Below are 22622 nucleotides of genomic sequence, written 5' to 3'. Positions count from 1 at the left end.
TTTTGCATGAGGTTAAACTCTTTATAGTTTATAAAACTTTCCTTTAACAGTTTTACCTTATGCAAAATTGTCATTTCTTTAATAAGACATTAACTATTTTTTCTGCGGCCCTCCAAGTACTCTATTTTTTCTGCAGCACTCACATTTAAAGTTTAATATCTTTTCTTTCTCAAAACTGGCACATTTCTATTACTAAATTGAAAATAAAATCATTTTCCTACCTTTGTTTGGTAATTTCATCAGTCTCTGGTTGCACTTTATTCTTCTGACTGTGCATCCAATATTTCTTCTCTTCTTTCAGCCTCCTGTATGCTTCCTCTCTTCCAGACCTCATTCCCTCCCCCAACTTTTTCTTTCATTTTCTATGTCTGTCTTTCTCTGATTTCTTGTCCCATTTTTTGCTTTGTTTCTGGCTCCTTGTCCCCCCCTTCTTTCTTTCTTCCTTCCTGCCCTCCCCCATGCCACCGCCGCCGGGGAATAGGCTGCTGCTGCTGGCGCCATCGGGAACAGGCCGAGATCTCCACGGGGCCGACCAACTCTCGCTGCCCGACGTCAATTCTAACGTCGGAAAGGACGTTCCGGGCAGCCAGGCAGCGATTGGCTAGCCAGAACGTCCTCTCGACGTCAGAATTGAGGTCGGGCGGCGAGAGAAGCAGGGAGATCAAAGAGCATGGTGCCAGCGGTGAGAAGGGAAGCAGTTGGGCACCCCTGCTCTAGACGAGCCGCGAGTTGCACTTTATGAAGAACAGTGGAGGGTGACCAGTTGTGCGGACCGCCCCCCCCTTGGTACGCCACTGGAGCAGCAGCGTGTCTGGCCGGCTCATTCCATTCAAAGCCGCGGGTGGCGGCTCCTTGCGAGATCCACGCTTGCATCTGAAGCCTCTCTGATGTTGTGAAGTCAGAGAGGCTTCCGATGCAGGAGCGAATAGCGCAAGGAGCCGCCAACCTGCGGCTTTGAACGGAACGAACCGGCCAGACGAGCTGCTGCTCCAAAAGGAAGGAATTATCCAGCCCAGACCGCGGGCCGCAAATAAAAGTTGGAGAGCCACATGTGGCCCGCGGGCCGCGTGTTTGAGACCGCTGCTCTAGGTAATCCACTGCAAAGCTTGAAGATCAAATTCTACATCTACGCCGATGACATCACCTTAATCTTTCCCCTAACCAACATAACCCCTGAGATAAACAATCTCCTAGCAACAATCGTAACGCAAATCGAACTATGGATGACCGATTTCAAACTGAAACTCAACTCAGATAAAACCAAATTCTTCCTGGTGAGTCCAAACGACAAAATCAAAGACCCTTCAATCTCCCTGAATGGCCAAGTCTTTCCCATAACAAACTCCTTAAAAATACTAGGAGTGACTCTCGACCGCAACCTTACCTTCGAAACCCACACCAACCTTCTGGTCAGAAAAGGCTTCTCCACCCTATGGAAGCTAAGATCCATCAGAAAGTACTTCGACGCCCTCTCATTCCGCTTACTTGCGCAATCCTCCATCTTAAGTCTACTCGACTACTGCAATATCATTTACCTGGGATCTTTCAAAAAAACCACTCAAAGACTGCGAATCATCCAAAACACGACAATCCGACTGATCTTTGGCCTAAAAAAATGGGAACACATAACTCCCTACTACCAAAAACTTCACTGGCTACCCTTGGAAGCAAGAGTGCAATTCAAGTTCGCCTGTTTCTGTTTCAAATCCATCCTTTGGCTCGGCCCCCTTATACTTGGTACCCCTTTTTATCCTAGACCACCCATCCAAACACACACGCAGAACCCACCTGTTTAGCTATCCCACTCTAAAGGCCTGCCGCTACAAAAGATATCTAAATAGAACTCTTGCCTTTCAAGCAGGTCAGCTCAATAACTGGCTGGCCCACATCATCTCACGCGCCTCATCCTACCTAAACTTCAGGAAACTACTAAAAACTAATCTATTTACCAGATTTACAACCTAAATGCCTTTATCCGCCGTATGAACCCCCTTTGTTATACCTACATTTTTTTTAGATTTATCCTTATGCAGATTGTCCTGACCTTCTTTACTGTACCTTTTTGCTCTGATTGTACCTTTTTCTCTGATTACTCCATCTTTCGCCGATTGTACCATTTTCGCTGATTGTACCATTGTAACCTTTGGCTGATTGTCCAGCCCTTCTTCACTGTAAACCGCCTCGAACTACTATGGCTTTGGCGATATATAAGAAATAAATTATTATTATTATTATTAAAAGTGAACAAAGCCATGGGACCAGATAATCTACACCTCAGGGTACTTCGGGAATTGAGAGATGTCCTGGCAGAGCCATTAGCTGCGCTTTTCAATCTGTGCCTAAACAAGGGAAAAGTCCCCTTGGACTGGAAAATTACTAACGTCATTCCGCTCCACAAAAAGGGATGCAGGTCAGAGGCTGAAAATTACAGACCTGTGAGTCTCACATCAATAGTATGTAAACTTATGGAGACGCTGATCAAAAACAGATTGGATATGATTCTGGATGACGAGAGGCTGAGGGATCCCCACCAGCATGGATTTACGAGGGGAAGGTCTTGTCAGTCCAATCTGATAAGCTTCTTTGACTGGGTAACGAAACAACTAGATAGGGGAGAATCCCTGGATATAGTGTATTTAGACTTCAGTAAAGCCTTTGATAGTGTCCCACACCGTAGGTTATTGAACAAAATGAATACTAAGAGAAACATTGATTGCATGGGTTAAAGACTGGCTCAGTGGTAGACTTCAGAGGGTGGTGGTAAATGGTACTCTCTTAGAAACATCGGAAGTGACCAGTGGAGTGCCGCAGGGCTCGGTCTTGGGTCTGATACTATTTAATATCTTTGTACGAGACCTGCCCCAAGGACTTCGAGGTAAGATTACATTATTTGCCGATGACGCTAAGCTATGCAACGTAGTGGACAGCGCAACCGTGCCCTACACTATGAGGCACGACCTACTTTTACTGGAAAAATGGTCAAATACTTGGCAACTGAATTTTAACGCCAAAAAGTGTAAAGTTATGCATCTTAGTAACAGTAACCCCTGTAAAACATACACCCTGAATGGTGAAACCTTAAAAAGAACTGTCACAGAACGGGACCTGGGTGTAATCATTAGTGAAGATATGAAGACTACCAATCAAGTGGAGAAAGCTTCAACCAAGGCTAGATAAATGCTGGGTTGCATCCGAAGAAGTTTTGTCAGCCGAAAGCTTGAAGTTATAATGCCGTTGTACAAGTCCATGGTGAAACTTCATCTGGAGTACTGTGTTCAGTATTGGAAGCCACATTATCAAAAGGAAGTGAAGAGAATGGAATCGGTTCAGCGAATGGCCACTAAGATGGTCTCAGGACTTAAGAATCTCCCATATGAAGAACATCTAAGCAGGCTGCAGTTATATTCTCTCGAGGAACGCAGAGAGAAGGGAGACATGATAGAGATGTTCAAATATCTTACAGGCCATGCTGAGGTAGAGGAAGATATCTTTTTCCTTACAGGTCCCACGGCAACAAGAGGGCATCCGCTCAAACTCAAGGGTGGGAGACTTCATTGCGACATCAGGAAGTACTTATTCACTGAAAGGGTAGTTGATCGTTGGAATGGTCTTCCACGTCAGGTAGTCGAAGCCAGCAACGTGCTCGACTTCAAGAGACGATGGGATAAACATGTGGGTTCACTCTGGGGAAATGCTTAGGGGAGGGTTCTTTTAAGGGGAGGGTTCTTTGAGTGGGCAGACTTGTTGGGCTGTCGGCCCTTTTCTGCCTTCATACTCTATGTATCTATGAGTGTCAGCAGCTTTTTAGTCGGCCTAAAGTGGACTCTTTGGTAGTGCCGGTGACAAAGTGCAAATCCCTTCCCAGGGAGGGTGGCATGGTGCTCAAGGACTTGCAGGAACCGCTGTGTGGATGTGGTTCTCAGAAGATTCTGAGGTAGCGGCTTTTGGAGTCAAAGCTGCCTCAGCAGCTTCCTTTGTCACACGTGCTTGCTTGTCCCAGCTGTGTACTCTGGAAAGTGAGGCTGTGGAGCCGTCTCCTCATTTTCTTTTAACTGGAGTGGATTATGTAGCTGACGCACTATATGACCTTATTCAGGTCTTGAGTAAGGTGACAGCGTATTTGATTTCTGCTCGCAGAATTCTCTGGATCAGATAATGGGCCGGTGATTCTACCTCTAAAGCTACTCTTGCATGACTTCCTTTTAAGGAGCAGTTATTATTTGCAAAGGCCTAGATGACTTTATGTATTCTGTGATGGACTGTCACCCTAAGACTCTGCCCGACAGCAGACCCAGAACCTCTAATTATCATGGCTCTAGTGCATTCCTGCTATCTCTTAGAGTTTTTCCCAGGGCTACAGACAGGGTTCTCTGGCTCAAAGCATATCCAGCCTTCTTCCTCCTGTTAATGCTGTTAGTTTTCTTAAGTCAACATCTTTGTTCTCCTTGAGATAGACTCAAATCTCACTAACCTTGCTGGAAATATGAAAGAATGTATAACGAAACTTCAGTCTTGGGCCCTTACTATATAAATGAAACTGAAAGAGTCCAAAACAAAGTTACTTTGGCTTGGCCCAAAATTAGAGCAGCTTCCTTCATCTATTCTGTTGCCTTCAGGATCCTCACTGCAGATTGAATTCTCAAGTATAGTTCTGGGTGTCATTATAGATTCAACACTTTCATTCAATGACCATCTTAATTCTCTGGTAAAAAAAAATAAAAAATGTTTTTTTAGTCTCCATATATTGAGGAAAATGAGATCCTGTTTCCATTAACACCACTTTGCTGTCCTTGTTCGTTCAATCAGTCATCCTTCAAAGACTTCAACTGATCCAGAATACTGCTGCTAGGTTGATCTTTTCAAAAAGTAAATTTGATCATGTCTCTCTGCTCCTGCAAAAACTTCATTGGTTTCCAATAATTTCCAGGGTTTATTTTAAATTTCCCTTAACATTTAAGATCTTGCATGGCACTCTTCCTCCTTTAATTCCCCTGTCTTGGAATTCTGTAAGATCTGACATTACTAGATCTACTCAAAAATTTAAATTGTCCTTTCCTATTTTGAAAGGCGTTACCTACACTGGTAAACTAGGGAAGTCTCTACTTTTCAAAATTACTGAGTTGTGAAATAATTTTCCTATTTAACTGCGCGATCTGGGCTCTTTCCAACCATTTTGAAAACATCTGAAAAGTTGGCTATTTTCAAAGCTGTAAATTCTGCCCCTCTCCATACTATTCCAAATCCATATTTTATCTGTTCTCCTTTCTAATTTCTTGTAAACCGTGCTGAGCTCTACTGTTATAGAGAAGATTCGGTATATAAGCCTAAGGTTTAGTTTAGTTTATGTATACTTAGTTTTAGTGTTACTATTATTTGTATACTGATTATTGATGTATACTGATTATTGTAATTAATCTGCTTTGCTAATCATTTCTGTGACCCGTTTGAGTTATGATTGTTTATATTTGAAATTTTTTAAATAAAATTAATTGAACTTTAAAAAAAAATTTCATTTTCCAGAGTCATGATTCTGGCAGCTTAGGAGCCCCACCTCGACAAAATCTCAATACCCCCTATAAAAAACGAGTCCTACGCAGCAGACAGAAACTGGTCAGACTTCCCAGACACATAATGGCTCGACCTAGACAAACTTAACAAAAAATACAATCATGCAGCCTGCGACCTCAACCACTGTCCCCCATATCTGTTAAAAGCCACCAGCACTAGATTCCGCACCCACCTCATATGGTGGATTAGTTACATGTTCACAGAAGGCCAATTTCCACAAGAAGTCGCCAAAATCATCATAACCCCTATTCTGAAAGACCCAAAGGGAGCAACAGATCAACCATCCAATTACAGACCTATAGCCTCAATACCGCTATACGTCAAACTAATGGAAGCCCTCTTAGCACAACTTCTCACTGAATACTTAGAAACCCACAACATACTCCACCCCTCATAATCAGGTTTCAGAGGTAACTACAGTACAGAAATACTACTAGTTTCTCTCCTAGACAGCCAAACAACACCTAAGCAAAGGCAAAAAAAATGCTACTCATACAACTCGATCTCACAGCGGCATTCAACCTAGTAGATTACGACATCCTACTACAACACTGGAGGCAATAGGAATCACTGGCAAAATCTACAATTGGTTTGAAGGATTCCTCTGCTCAAGAAGATACAGAGTAAAAGCAAACAATCAGAATCCTGGAATAACACTTGCTCCCCACTATTGCCAACACTCTTCAACCTTTACATAGCCATACTTGGCACATGCTTAGACAAACCAGGCATAACATCATACAAATACGCAGATTATATCACCATCCTCTTATCTTTCAACCATACCACCCCCAGCTTCATGTCGTGACCTAGTAGATCACGACATCATACTACAAAGTTTCAAGTTTTATTTAAAATTTGATAAGCGGTGTACAATAATAACTATTAAAAACAGAGGGAATAACATTAAAACCAAAAGACATTAATGACATATAGAAACATAATGATAAGGGGAGAAATACAATCTATGATAGAAAAGAAAGACATTAATGGTCAGCACTTGACGAGGGGGGATATGCTCTTCCTTCTGCCTAAGGTCTGACATTTACTTGTCATAGGTGGCCTTTTAGGTCTGATATCTACTTGTCAAAAAGAGCGGTTTTAAGATTGACCTTAAATTTATCTAAGGGTTGTTCCTCCCGAAGATACGAGGGTAAGGAATTCCATACTGTGGGTGCTGTTAAGGTGAAGATCTTTTTTCTGGTTGTGTCGAAAAAAATGTAGCGGGGATGGAATTTCCAGAAGATGTTGGCTACTGGATCGTAGTATTCTACTTGGGCAAACACTGGAGGCAATAGGAATCACAGGCAAAGCCTACAGTTGGTTTGAAGGATTCCTCCACTCAAGAAGATACAGAGTAAAAGCAAACAATGAACAATCAGAATCCCGTAATAACCCTTGCGGAGTCCCCCAAGGCTCCCCACTATAGAAAACACTCTTCAACCTTTACATAGCCACAGTTGGCACATGCTTAGACAAACTAGGCATAATGTCATACATCTACGCAGATGATATCACCATCCTCCTATCTTTCGACCAAACCACCCCCAACATAGCAAACAAACTACACATTGCACTAGAAACAGTGTCAAAATGGATGAGAGACCATAAATTAAAACTGAACAAAGACAAAACCAAATTCTTACTTCTAGAAAGAAACAAAACTCTAATCATAACAAACCTAGAAATAAACTCCGTCACATATCCCTTACAACCCAACCTAAAACTGCTGGGAATAATGATAGACAAAGGTTGCACCATTCAACTTCAAATCAGCAAAATGGTTCAGAAGGCATTCGCAACCATGTGTAACTTAAGACAAATCTGAAAATACTTCAACAACGAACAATTCAAACTCATAGTACAAGCACTAATCCTAGGACTCCTGGACTACTGTAACATAATCTACCTGTCATGCCCCGCCATCATGCTAAAACAGTTACAAACAGTCCAAAATACAGCCCTAAGACTAATATACTCGCTGAAAAAATAGGACCACATTACCTCAGCTTTCCAAGACTCACACTGGCTCCCAGTACAAGCACACATACAACACAAATTCTACTGCACCCTATTCAAAGTCCTAAATGGAAATGGACCAAGCTATCTGAACAACCGCCTAATAAGGACCAAAGAGAACGCAAACACACTTTACCTACCCCCCAATCAAAGCAGAAAAATATGACGGTTTACTAGCCACCAGAGCAGTGAAAATAGACCACCACCTCTCAAATCTGCTGACCACGACGCCCAACTACAAAACATTCAGGAAAGAACTGAAAACCATACTATTTCTAAGAAATTTGTCAAATGATTTAACCAAACCAAATCGACCATTCCCAGATCCCAACGCATACTATAGCTATCAACCTTGTAATCTCCCTGGGAATGCCCAGGCTAATTTCTTGTTGTAAACTGCCTAGAATTGAAAGATAGAAGACACCAATGTAATATAATGTAATATTATGCCTGCTTGTCCTTGGAGAAAACAAAGATACTTACCTGTAGCAGCTGTTCTCCAAGGACAGCAGGCATATATTCTTACAACCAGCCCACCTCCCCTAGTTGGCTTCTTAGCTTTGTTACTGAACTGATGGTCCCACAAGCCAAAGTCTGTCAAGAAGACACTGGCATGCTCATGATATAGTAACTGCCTAAAAATTTAATGTGTTACTGCACTTGGGTGTACCAGGTTCTGAGGATGATGTCACCCACATGTGAGAATATATACCTGCTGTCTTCAGAGAACATCTGCTACAAGTAAGTATCTTTGCTTTACGTTTAATGTTTGGTAATGTTATGCAGATACTTGTTAATGAGAGCATATAATCAGGAGTTCTCCCCCCCCCCCCTTTGTTACAAGGATGAGCTGCTAAGCAGGAAAAAAAGAGACAAAAAGAGGCGAGCTGGAGGCAAAAATGCTGAAGAAGTAAAGTGTTCTTCAGAAAAAAATGAAAGGTAAGAGCACTTGCTATATGGTGTTCATTGCCCACTTCCCCCTCCCCCCAAAAATACACATTTTTAAAATTTAATTCAGGTTTTTTGTGTGTATCTAGACTGATTTAGAAATGAGGTGTAAAAATACATAACCCTTTAAAGTGACTAACTTATGTTTCACATTTATAGAGGATCGTACTAGGACATACAAACTGTTTGTATTGCATTTGGTACATTTCTGCTCTCTGTTGTACAAATACTAACCAGAAGGATAAATAGATCCTCATGAATGAAGTGTCAAACAAAAGATTAGGAACCAGAGAAGAATGGGATTTTTGTGGATTTGAATTTTAGTAGCCAACAGTGCTAAACTGATTTCAAACAAAACATCATTAATTCAAACAACTTTATTTTCATTACCGTTACTCTGCTCTTTGAACACAGATTTTAATGCTAGTATTTATACAGTGTACTTGTGCATTACAGATCTTACCTGCATCATTCTGCTTTTCCGTAGCATGTAATGTTTGCTATAAAATCATTTAAAAATGTGTAGTTCTCAAAACATAATTCTTTATAAATCATAAAGATTGCTTTGAAATAATGCAATGTCTAATTCACAGGTGTCAAACTGAAGGCCCGCGGGCCAAATCTGGCCCACCTGATCGTTTTATGCGGCCCGAAGTCGGATGCCCCCAGTGATATCTTGTGGTCGACTCTCTCCTCCTCACAAGCATAGTGTGCACAGAGCCATGTGCAGCGGCTCCTCATGTGTCCCACACCTCATTCAGAAGCATTCCCTCTGATGTTGTGACATCAGAGAGAAGGCTTCTGTTTCAGGTTTAGGACGCACGACGAACCGCTGCACGCGGCTCCATTCACACTACGGCTGTGAGGAGAAGGGAGCTGGCCACAAGATAACACCAGGGAGCATCGGGCCACATAAAATGGCCAGGTTGGAGCCAGCCGGAGGGAGGCACAGCTTGGAGGGAGGGAGACAACAAAGGTAGGGGGAATTATTTTGTTTTCAAGTTAGTGTTTAAATTGTGTCAATTTTGAGCATTTTAATCTGCTATCTTTTGCACTGCTCAGGAAGAAATACATTTGTTTCTTTTTCTCTGGGGGTTGTACTGCATGCAGAATCTTGAATCTTAGGGTGTTTTTAAAAAATATATTAGTACTTTTAGTTTTTGGTCCCGTGTTTGCATAGTGGTTATCTGTGTTCTGGTAGGAATGAATGTTGAGAAGCATACAGTATGTTTTGTTTAGTTGAATTTTGTGGTTAACCATTACTATTATGTGTTAATAAGATTATATTGTGTGTGTATATATGGAAAATGAATGGAAAAAATGGTGTTATAATTAGTATTATTATGAGGGCAGGTTCTGGTCCGCGACTTAGCCTGTGTTTTGGATTTCGGCCCTTTAATGTGATTGAGTTTGACACCCCTGGTCTAATTGGTCAGAATTTCTTGAAGTAAACACTAATTCTGAACAATAGATATAAACCAGTGGTCCTTAAACCTGTCCAGCCACTTGGGTTTTCAAGATATCCCTAATGAATATGCATGAGGCAGATTTGCATTCCTGTCTCCTCTATTGTATGCAACTGTGCAGTCGGCATCCTGGGGCGCCACTCAAACTCAGAGGGGTGCCTCCTGCCGCCACCCAAGCTACTGCTGATGTTTCTTTAGATGAGCAGCAGCAGTGGAAGAATAAACTGCAACCACTGTGATTGATAGCCCTTCCCCCTCAGACATCAGGGGCATAGCCGACAGCCACGAGAATGAAGAATCATGCCTCACAGTGGCTGTGGCTTGCTTTAGAGAAGATGTAGTGGCAGGGGAGAGTGTTGAAGGAAGAAGAGGAGGCAGGCACTGGATGGAAAAAGGGGAGAGGGAGCAGAGACTGGATTGAAGGGGGGAAAAATTTGGAAAGATGAAGGAATTCCACTGTTGGCGGCTGAAGCATGCCACCATTTTGCTCACTGTGCAGGCAGCATGGCGCTTGAACCATTCAGTTTATCAGCAGACATCCCCAGAGTGGATTGTTCAATATAATATCCTAGAATTCTTTGGAGTTTATGGTTAATGATCAATTGACAACAAATGATATCTTTTCAGCTGTCCTTTGCATTGTTCTTGGCATGGTTTTAGACCACTGCCTAGTACTGATACACTGCTACTGACTTTGATATCTAAGGCTGGAAGTTGTTTGAGTAAAGAGAAACAGGTTGCCTCCTTCAGTTTGATATCTCAGCACACTTAATGCTGTTGATCACCTAAAATTATTACATAGACTTAGCAAATTGGAAGTAACTAGGATTGTATTAGTTTAGAGAATATTTAACAAAATATACAAATTGTGTGAAGAAAAATGTATTAGAACATCTCCGCCCTGGCAACCATTTTGTAGGGTACCCTAAAGCTCACTGTTCTCTCCCCTATTGTTTAATGTCTTTCTCAATCCTTTGGGAAGATCGTTGTCACATCTAGGTACATTTCTTTTGTCATATGCCAACATTTTTTTTTTTCCAAATTATATCCTAGTTGAATTCTTTTAACGATACTATAAAACCTGAAACAAAATATTTATTTAATTGATAAGTGCGTTTATATAAATTTCTTAAAGTTGAACAAAATGAAACCCAAAATTCTATAGTTTTGGTGATTTCTGAATCGCTGCCAACGAAGGAATTAACATTGGAGTCAGGTGAAATTTTTGAAAATGAAACATAACCAAGTGTACTGGGTGTCCTTCTAGATTCTAAATTAATCTATGAATCTCATTTAAACAACTTAGTCAAAACATTTTTTCAAATTATGCCAGCTAAGGCCCCCCCTTTATCAATATGCGCAAGGGTTTTTATTGCGGGTCACTGTGATAAAAACTCCGACGCTCATAGGAATTCTATGAGCGTCCGAGCTTTTACTGCCGCAACCTGCAATAAAAAAAAATAACACAGCTTGATAAAAGGGGGCCTAAGACCTGTTAGATAATCTGTGAGTAAAAAAGGTTTAAGGGTTATATCCCAATCAATACTACTTCCATAGTTAGATTACTGTAACTCCTTATATCATATAGCAGTACCGTATTTTCTCGCATATAACGCGCGCGTTATACGTGGTTTTTACGTACCGCGCATACCCTTGCATGTTATATGCGTGAGCGCGTTGTACAAATTTTTTTTTACATAGTTCCCCCCCCGACGTCCGATTCACCCCCCCCCCGCAGGACCGCTCGCACCCCCACCCCGAAGGACCGCTCGCACGCACCCGCACCCCCACCCCGAAGGACCACCCGCAAGCACTCCCACCCGCACCCCCACCCTGAAGGACCGCTCGCACCCCTACAGCCTCCCGACCCCCCCCATCACGTAGAAGCTCCTACCGGTGTCCTGCTGCTTCCTCTTGGCGGTCCCGACACCCGACACGATCGGGGCAAGAGGGAGCTCAAGCCCTCTTGCCCCAGCCAAACGCGGCACCCCCGACACGATCGGGGCAAGAGGGAGCTCAAACCCTCTTGCCCCCCCGACTCCCCGACATGATCGGGGCAAAAGGGAGCCCAAGCCCTTTTGCCCCGCCGACTCCCCAACTCCCCGACAATATCGGGCCAGGAGGGAGCCCAAGTCCTCCTGGCCCTGGCGACCCCCCCCCCCCCCCCGCTAGTTGTTCGGGCCAGGAGGGAGCCCAAACCCTCCTGGCCACGGCGACCCCCCTACCCCCACCCCGCACTACATTACGGGCAGGAGGGATCCCAGGCCCTCCTGCCCTCGACGCAAACCCCCCTCCCCCCCAACGACCGCCCCCCCCAAGAACCTCCGACCGCCCCCCAGCTGACCCGCGACCCCCCTGGCCGACCCCCACGACACCCCCATCCCCTTCCCCGTACCTTTGTGTAGTTGGCCGGACAGATGGGAGTCAAACTCGCCTGTCCGGCAGGCAGCCAACAACGGAATGAGGCCGGATTGGCCCATCCGTCCCAAAGCTCCGCCTACTGGTGGGGCCTAAGGCGCCTGGGCCAATCAGAATAGGCCCGGGAGCCTTAGGTCCCACCTGGGGGTGGGGCCTGAGGCACATGGGCCCAACCCGACCAGGCTAGGTTTGAGTTTGAGGAAGTGGTTGCTTCGCTGTCCCAACTTCGGCTTCAGTTAATGCAATCTGCCTATGATGCATTTGAGCTCTCAGCCCGAGCGGCGGCCTGCTCGGTGGCGATGCGCCGGTTGGCCTGGTTGCGGACCATTGATATGGACCCGAATCTTCAGGACCGCCTGGCGAACGTCCCGTGTGCTGGGGCGGATCTTTTTGACGAATCCATCGAGACTGTCACGAAGAAGTTGTCTGACCACGAAAAGTCCTTCCAATCTATCCTTCGGCCGAAGCCTAAGCCTCAGCAGTCTCGACCTTCTCGTCCGCCGTTGATTTATCAGAGGCGTTATCAGCCGAGGCAAACTCCACCTGCGAGGTAACCGGCGAAGCGTCAGCCTCCCCTGAAGGGTCAGCCTAAGTCTCAGTCGCCTGCTGTCTCTAAGACCACTCAGCCTTTTTGACTGTCTCGTCGAGGGCATAACCAACCTCGTTCTGCCTCCCCCTGTTTTTCCCATCGGAGGGCGCCTCCATCATTTTTATCATCGCTGGGAGGCCATAACAACCGTCCTCTGGGTCCTTACTGTCATCAAGGAAGGATACTCTCTTCATTTCCATCGGGTCCCTCCGGACCACCCTCCAAGAGAGTATCCTTCCAACTTGACTCAGACTGCCCTTCTTCTTCAGGAAGCTCAGGCTTTGCTCCGGCTTCGTGCCGTGGAGCCGGTTCCGTCGGACCAACTGAACCAGGTGTTTTACTCCCGGTACTTCTTTGTTCCGAAGAAGACGGGCGACCTGCGACCCATTTTGGACCTCAGGGTCCTCAACAAATTCCTAGTCAAAGAGAGGTTTCGCATGCTGACACTTGCTTCTCTCTACCCCCTCCTCGAGCAGAACGACTGGTTATGCTCTCTGGATCTCAAGGAGGCCTACACTCATATTCCCATTCATCCGGCCTCTCGCAAGTTCCTCAGATTTCGGGTGGGACATCTCCATCTGCAGTATCGAGTGCTTCCATTCGGCCTATCTTCGTCCCCCAGAGTCTTCACCAAATGTCTGGTGGTGGTGGCTGCGGCCCTCCGGAACCAAGGTCTTCAGGTATTCCCCTACCTCGACAACTGGCTGATCAAGGCTCTCTCGGCTTCAGGGGTCCTCTCAGCGACCCTGTCAACGATTCTGTTCCTGCAGAGTTTGGGATTCGAGATCAACTTTCCCAAGTCTCATCTACAGCCGACCCAGTCTCTTCCCTTCATCGGGGCTGTCCTGGATACTGTATGTCTCAGAGCATTCCTTCCTTCTCAGCGCATGGATGCTCTTCTTCATCTCTGCCAGTCTGTGTCTTCTCACCAGACCATCTCAGCGAGACACATGATGGTCCTCCTGGGCCACATAGCCTCTACAGTTCATGTGACGCCGTTTGCCAGACTCCACCTCAGAATTCCTCAGTGGACCCTGGCATCTCAGTGGACTCAGGTGTCGGATCCGTTGACTCGACACATCACAGTCACTCCTGCTCTTCGGCAGTCTCTGCTCTGGTGGATGACCTCTTCGAATCTATCCAGAGGTTTGCTGTTTCATTCTCCTCCCCACCAGAAGGTTCTCACAACCGATTCCTCGACCTATGTCTGGGGAGCGCATCTGGATGGGCTTCGCTCTCAGGGATTCTGGACCTGTGCGGACCGACTCCATCAAATCAATCTTCTGGAGCTCAGAGCCATCTTCAATGCTCTTCAAGCTTTTCAACATCTGCTTCACGACAAGGTGGTCCTCATTCGCACCGACAATCAGGTCGCCATGTATTATGTCAACAAGCAGGGGGGCACGGGCTCGGCCTCCCTCTGCCAGGAAGCTCTCAGAGTCTGGGATTGGGCGGTTCGCCACAACACCTTCCTCAAAGCTATTTACATTCAGGGGAGGGACAATGTCTTGGCGGACAAACTGAGTCGTCTTCTCCAGCCTCACGAATGGACACTCCACTCCAAGCCCCTTCATCAGATCTTTGCTCAGTGGGGAACGCCTCAGATAGACCTCTTTGCGGCTCCCCACAATTTCAAGCTGCCTCAGTTTTGCTCCAGGATCTACGCTCCTCATCGCCTCGAGGCAGATGATTTTCTGCTGGATTGGGGGAATCGCTTTCTGTATGCGTTTCCGCCATTCCCTCTCATTCAAAATACTCTAGTCAAACTGAAGTCCGAACATGCCACCATGATTCTGATAGCTCCTCGGTGGCCCAGGCAACCTTGGTTCTCCCTTCTACTTCAACTTAGCAGCAGGGAACCGTACCTACTTCCAGTGTTTCCTTCACTGCTTACTCAGCATCAGGGGTCTCTGCTTCATCCCAACCTGCAGTCTCTCCACCTGACAGCTTGGTTCCTCTCAACGTAACTCCGCGCCAGTTTTCCTAGGCGGTGAGGGATGTCTTGGAGGCTTCCAGGAAGCCTGCTACTCATCAATGCTACTCCCAAAAATGGACTAGATTTTCTTCATGGTGTATTTCCAATTCTAAGGAGCCTCAGCGAGCCTCCCTATCCTCTGTTTTGGACTATCTTTTACATCTGTCTCAGTCTGGTCTCAAGTCGACATCTATACGAGTCCACCTGAGTGCTATTGCGGCTTTCCATCAGCCTCTACAAGGGAAACCTCTCTCTTCTCATCCTGTGGTTTCCAGATTTATGAAAGGACTTTTTCATGTCAATCCTCCTCTCAAACCGCCTCCAGTGGTTTGGGATCTAAATGTTGTCCTTTCTCAGCTTATGAAACCTCCTTTTGAGCCTCTGAGCAAGGCTCCACTAAAGTTTCTCACTTGGAAAGTGGTTTTCTGGTGGCCCTCACATCTGCTTGCAGGGTCAGTGAGCTTCAGGCCTTGGTGGCGGACCCACCTTTCACAGTATTCCATCATGACAAGGTGGTCCTCCGCACTCACCCGAAATTCCTGCCTAAAGTGGTCTCTGAATTTCACCTCAACCAATCCATTGTGCTTCCAGTGTTCTTTCCAAAGCCTCATTCTCATCCTGGAGAATCAGCTCTTCACACTCTGGACTGTAAACGTGCTTTGGCTTTCTACTTGGATCGCACCAAACCACACAGAACTGCTCCTCATCTTTTCGTCTTCTTTGATCCAAACAAGTTGGGACGACCTGTATCGAAGCGCACCATCTCCAACTGGATGGCGGCTTGTATCTCTTTCTGCTATGCCCAGGCTGGATTACCCCTTCCCTGTAAGGTCACAGCACATAGGGTCAGAGCAATGGCAGCCTCTGTAGCCTTCCTCAGATCGACACCGATTGAGGAGATTTGTAGGGCTGCCACTTGGTCCTCGGTTCATACGTTCACCTCTCATTATTGTCTAGATACTTTCTCCAGACGGGATGGGCAGTTTGGCCAAACTGTGTTACAAAATTTGTTCTCCTAAGTTGCCAACTCTCCCTCCATCCCATTGAGGTTAGCTTGGAGGTCACCCACTAGTGAGAATACCTGCCTGCTTGTCCTGGGATAAAGCAATGTTACTTACCGTAACAGTTGTTATCCAGGGACAGCAGGCAGCTATTCTCACGTCCCACCCACCTCCCCTGGGTTGGCTTCTCTGCTAGCTACCTGAACTGAGGAGATGCGCCCGGACCATCGGGCGGGAAGGCACTGGCGCATGCGCGGTGCGGGCATCTCGAAACTTCTGAGTTTCTTCAAGCAAGATATGCTTGCAAGATGTCCGTATCGGGGCTCTGTCGGATGACATCACCCACCTGGGGGCCCAACCCGACCATGTGCCCAAGGCCCCGCCTCCAGGAGGGACCTAAGGCTCCCGGGCCTATTCTGATTGGCCCAGGCGCCTTAGGCCCCACCAGTAGGCGGAGCTTTGGGACGGATGGGCCAATCTGGCCTCATTCCGTCGTTGGCTGCCTGCCAGACAGGCGGGTTTGGCTCCCATCTGTCCGGCCAACTACACAAAGGTACGGGGAAGGGGGGTGGGGGTGTCGTGGGGGTCGGTCAGGGAGGACGCGGGTCGGCTGGGGGGGCGGTCGGAGGTTCTTGGAGGGGGCGGTCGTTGGGGGGAGAAGGGTTTGCGTCGAGGGCAGGAGGGCCTGGGATCCCTCCTTCCCGTAATGTAGTGCGGGGTGGGGGTAGGGGGTCGCCGTGGCCAGGAGGGTTTGGGCTCCCTCCTGGCCCGAACAACTAGCGGGGGGGAGGGTCGCCAGGGCCAGGAGGACTTGGATTCCCTCCTGGCCCGATATTGTCGGGGAGTTGGGGAGTCGGCGGGGCAAGAGGGCTTGGGCTCCCTTTTGCCCCGATCGTGTCGGGGAGTCGGGGGGGCAAGAGGGCTTGAGCTCCCTCTTGCCCCGATCGTGTCGGGGGTGCCGCGGTTGGCTGGGACAAGAGGGCTTGAACTCCCTCTTGCCCCGATCGTGTCGGGGGTGCCGCGGTTGGCTGGGGCAAGAGGGCTTGAGCTCCCTCTTGCCCCGATCGTGTCGGGGAGTCGGGACCGCCAAGAGGAAGCAGCAGGACACCGGTAGGAGCTTCTACATGATGGGAGGGTTGGGAGGCTGTGGGGTGCGAGCGGTCCTTCAGGGTGGGGGTGCGGGTGCGGGTGGGAGTGCGTGCGAGCGGTCCTTCGGGGTGGGGGTGCGGGTGCGTGCTAGCGGTCCTTCGGGGTGGGGGTGCGAGCGGTCCGGGGGGGGGGGGTGAATCGGACGTCGGGGGGGGCATCAGGCTTTCAGGGTGGGGACAGGACTTCAAGGGGGCGAGGAGAGTCGGGGCGGGCGAAAGGAGAGTCGGGCAGCATGCGCGGTATACGGGTGTGCGCGGTATATAAAAATTTCTGTACATAATTTTGTGTTTTTCGCGCGCTATACCCGTGTGCGCGTTTTACACGGTGCGCGTTATCTACGTGAAAATACGGTAGTTTCCAACCTTTTTCATGTACAGGGCCGCAGTGTGAATATGAGAATGCTCCAAGGGCCACCACAAGATTTCAAGCATACACATACTAATTTTGTAATCCGCTTGACCTGCTTGTTTAGACTAGGTATTAAACATAAAATTAATACTAATATTGATTCTACAAAACTTCAAGGATGTATTCACTTTATTTTGGATTGTTGACAATAGCAAATTCTATAAATGAGACACCCGAGTAACACACTTAAGAAATTGTTTGCAGATACTATGCCAAGTGATTATTAAACATGAAATATTGACTGCAATCAGTGTTCCCTCTAAGCGGGCGGGTGTTGTGAGCAAACTTTTTTCACTGTGAGCTAAAAATATCGGGCGCCAGCAAGTTATGAGCCAAATAAATATGTTGCTTTCTACCACAGAACTTCCTTACGTTTGTATGGAATCTATCCCCTTTCAACTTTAGAGAGTGCCCTCTCGTTCTCCCTGCCTTAGCTACTAAGTCTATTCCCTTCAGTACCTTGAATGTTTCTATCATGTCCCCTCTCAATCTCCTCTGCTCAAGGGAGAAGAGGCCCAGTTTCTCTAATCTTTCGCTGTACGGCAACTCCTCCAGCCCCTTAACCATACGTGACAAAAAATCAATTCATGTAGCAAATGCTACATTTATCTTTTGGCATGGCCCATCATGTAGCAAATGCTATAACTGATGGGCCATGCCAAAAGATAAATATATATATACTAAAAAATAAAAAATAAAAATAAATATATACTAGGAGTAAAGGGGCATGCAATAAAGCTTTTAAGTAGTAGATTTAAAACAAACCTGGGAAAATATTTTTCATTCAACATGTAATTAAAAAAAGATTTGGATAATTTCCTTAAAAAATCTGCATGACATTATTAAGATGGACTTAGGAAAGCCCACTGCTTATTCCTAGAATAAACAGCATAAAATCTGTTTTACTCTTTTGCACTGTTGTGCTTTCAGCAAAATGTTTTAAACACAAAAACAGAAAATCACATGCACAGGCATTAGGTCACCCAGGCATCTAGAATTAGCAATCTTGCACAGCCAGCCTATGATTGACAGGAGCTGCCAAATCACATTGAAAAGGATGATAAGGAAGGCAGATAAGAGATGGTGGAAGGAAGACAAAACGAAAAGGCAAGAACAAAACTGAAGTAGAAACGAGCCAAACATACAGTATAGCATACAAAAAATGTATGTTTTCCTTTGGCTTCCAAAAACTGATTGGCATCCAAGTTCCCTAAAGTTTCACACAGTCATCTTCTAATAATGTCACCATATACAGTTGGCTTGCCAGAAATATGTTTAGGATGCCACTGCAACTCTACCAACAGCATATTAACTTAACAGTGTAGCTTCAAAATAACTGCATCTCTATCCTTCCCTCCCCCCTGTGGTTTTTAGCATATCTCTCTTCTCATTTCCTCCACTCAGATCTGATCATTCTCTGCTCTCTCTTCCCTTTTCTTCTCTGGTCTTCCTTCTCTATTTTCTGCCTCCATCTAAATTAAATTCTTTCTTACTATTTAGTCCCGTTTCCCTCTTTTCACTGTGTCTACACACAGCTTGTCAGTCACCCCTTTCCCTCACCCCTCCATTATCTTACTATTTTCTTCCCCCTTTATTTATCTCCTCCTTCCATCCAGTATGTGTTCTTTCCCCACTTCCATTCAGCATCTGCTCTCCCTTCTCAACTGACATCCATCTGCCTTCTGCTCTCTCTCCCTTCTTCTCACTTCCATCATCTGTCCCCTTCTCTCTCTCTCTCATCTCCTCCATTCCATCATCTGCCCCTTCTCTCTCTCTCTCTCTCTCCCCCCCCCCCAACTTCCATCATCTGCCCCCCTTCCCCTCACCTTTGTGGGTCACTTTCTTTCCCCTGAGGGTGGCTCATGTCACAGGGGAAGCTTTGGCCGAGCAGAACCGCTTGATTGACAGTGGAACTTACTTGATTGATGTCGATGCTGGGGCCCGTTGCCGTTTGAAGGAAAAAAAAAAAGGTGGAAAAAAGGAACCTGTAAAGGCGAGAGGAAGGGAAACCTCCAGGACAGCTGCTTTTTGCCCTCCTTCAGCGGCCCAAGAGTTCAGACCAGCAGCGGCAGCTCTGTATGCTTTTAACTTCGGCACAGAGCTGCCCCTAATCAATAGTTTAGCGCGGTTTCATGGTTTCATGAGGCAGCCTCGGGGCCTTTGATAGCCGGCCCGCTTCGATGATGCGATGTGGGCCGGCCTAGCAAAGGCCCCGAGGCTGCCTTATGAAACCGCGCTAAACTATTGATTAGGGGCAGCTCTGTGCCGAAGTTAAAAGCATACACAGCTGCCGCTGCTGGTCTGGAGGTGCGGTGGAAGGCAGGAGTCCCGGCGAAGGCAGGAGTCCCGGCACAGCGACTACAACAGGAAGTTGCAAGTCAGCTGACGCCGGCCTTTCGTTGCGGCGGGGACCGAATCCTTCGCGGACCGGCAAGATTTTGTTTGCGGACCGGCGGTTGAAGAACTGTGCTCTACACTGTGTGCGCTGTGACGAGAAACTTGTGCGCTGCGAGGTAATATTTTGTGCGCCAGCGCACCCCAGCGCAGCTTAGCGGGAACACTGAAAAATAAGATATATTTAAACTTGCTTAACTGTAGCTTGTCAACTTTAGCAAATATTATTAATGAGATACCTGTGTCTGCAGGTTGTTTACCAACATAATTAATCATGGTTCATAATTTGTCTTGCACATTCATAAGAGATTTAAGAGACTGTTTGCAGTTAGTCTGTTCCTCGGTTTTGGCTTTAAAATGTTCATAGTTGAAAGTCTGTTCACACTGAAAAGTGGATTCAAAAACCAGAAGATACTTTTCCTGTATATGCATCTAAATATAGATCCTGACAAATAGAGGGGAATCAAGATGGCGGCACATACCTGGTAAGCTCCGTGTCATCTTCAGTATTACCGGTTTTTCTGCCTTTTTCTTCTCAGCGAGATGCCCCATACTTAAAGAAAAAGTACAGTATGAAATCCTTCCTTGCTGGATCACAAATCCTCTCCGGCACAGCAGAATCTGGAGCGATACTTCATCGGCATCCCAGCGGTTCAACCCAGAGCGAAGAGCTCAGCATTGATCCAGCCAGAAGGAATGGCTGAATCTTTTGAGCCTAATACCACACTTAATCCTTTGAAACCAATTCATCCTCCTTGTCCAGCGTCGGAAATGGAACTAATGCCAGAGTGTCAGGCGACTCTTTAGATACAGCCACAGAATGCTCTAAGCAAGAGCGCTTCCCCACCAGAAGGACGCCAAGATCATCTTCAAAGCACTAGAAGTCCAGGTTCTTCTAAGGGGATTACCCTCAAATCAGTTTGGAAAGCTATTATGATGCTAACAGTGATGGAGAAATCTGCTGCAGAGGTAACAACTTTAACTTCAAAAATGGATGGGAGGAGATTGACAGTTATAGAATCACATGTTTGTGAGTGACATTGCTGAAGGGTTAGAAGGAAAAGGATGCCTTTTTGAAGATGATACAAAGATTTGTAACAGAGTAGACACCGAAGAGGGAGTGGAAAATATGAAAAAGGACCTGCAAAAGTTAGAGGAATGGTCTAATGCCTGGCAACTAAAATTCAATGCAAAGAAATGCAGAGTAATGCATTTGGGGATTAATAATCGGAAGGAACCGTATATGCTGGGAGGTGAGAAGCTGATATGCACTGATGGGGAGAGGGACCTTGGGGTGATAGTGTCCGAAGATCTAAAGGCAAAAAAACAGTGTGACAAGGCGGTGGCTGCTGCCAGAAGTATTCTGGGCTGTATAAAGAGAGGCGTAGCCAGTAGAAGGAAGAAGGTGTTGATGCCCCTGTACAGGTCGATGGTGAGGCCCCACTTGGAGTATTGTGTTCAGTTTTGGAGACTGTATCTGGCGAAGGACATAAGAAGACTTGAAGCAGCCCAGAGGAGGGTGACGAAAATGATAGGAGGCTTGTGCCAGAAGACGTATGAGGAGAGACTGGAAGCCCTGAATAAGGAGGGACAGGGGATATATGATTCAGACATTCAAATATTTGAAGAGTATTAACGTAGAACAAAATCTTTTCCAGAGAAAGGAAAATGTTAAAACCAGAGGACATAATTTGAGGTTGAGAGGTGGTAGATTCAAGAGCAATGTTAGGAAATTCTACTTTATGGATAGGGTAGTGGATGCCTGGAATGATCTCCTGAGAGAGGTGGTGGACAGGAAAACGGTGACTGAGTTCAAAGAAGCCTGGTTTGAGCACAGAGGATCTAGAATCAGAAAATAATATTAAATATTGAACTAAGGCCAGTGCTGGTCAGACTTGCACGGTCTGTGTCTGTATATGGCCGTTTGGGGGAGCATGGGCTGGAGAGGGCTTAAGTGGCTGGGAGGGTGTAGATGGGCTGGAGTAGGATTTGATGGAGATTTCAGCAGATGGAACCCAAGCACAGTACCAGGTAGAGCTTTGGATTCTTGCCCAGAAATAGCTAAGAAGAAAAAATTTAAATTGAATCAGGTTGGGCAGACTGGATGGACCATTCGGGTCTTTATCTGCCGTCATCTACTATGTTATATTACTATGCCTAACTGTCTACTAACCTAAAGGCCTGGAATGGATAATTTTCAGCAGAGGCCCTTCCTACCTGTGTGTGGTGACTGGAGATCGCTACGGGGAGATTGTTGCTGGAGGCGGGACCAGTGGAAGCATGGTTGATCTTAGCTGGTTGTTGCCAAGGATCGCTGCTTGTTGTTGCCTAGGATGAGGTGGTGTCCGCTCTCTTGGGGAGGGGCTGGTGGAGTTTCCGGATCCGTGGAGTGGGGCTGTACCGTGGACTCCTCCTTCCTGTTGTCCGCCAATTGAGGCAGAGTGCTGTATTCTTCGGGAGCTGCTCATGAGCATCCACCACCCACCGAGAGCAGTGTGGCCCGGGGCTGGATTGTTTTATCTCTGTGCATCTTCTGCCTGGAAGCGATGAGTTGGGGCTGCAGCAGCTGGAAAGCCCCAGCTGATATCTGTCTCGTCTGTGCTTTTGCCTTTGGGATTATTTAAAATATGCTGAGTCAACAGAGCTGCTTCAGGAAACTGGATTTCTGTCAGACTTATTTGATTTGG

General features: G+C 46.4%; 1 protein-coding gene across 1 annotated transcript in view; it reads left to right on the top strand.

The window, feature by feature from the left end:
* DNAJC1 (DnaJ heat shock protein family (Hsp40) member C1) overlaps window positions 1-22622 on the top strand; it is a 327684-nt gene that overhangs the window by 158416 nt on the left and 146646 nt on the right. The window contains exon 5 of the mRNA XM_033931327.1: window positions 8432-8526. Within this exon, the coding sequence (XP_033787218.1) occupies window positions 8432-8526 (95 nt within the window). The remainder of the gene's footprint in view (window positions 1-8431; window positions 8527-22622) is intronic.

The sequence above is a fragment of the Geotrypetes seraphini genome, chromosome 2 (assembly GCF_902459505.1).
Source record: "Geotrypetes seraphini chromosome 2, aGeoSer1.1, whole genome shotgun sequence".
Lineage (NCBI taxonomy): Eukaryota > Metazoa > Chordata > Amphibia > Gymnophiona > Dermophiidae > Geotrypetes > Geotrypetes seraphini.
This window is presented reverse-complemented; position numbering and strand designations above follow the sequence as displayed.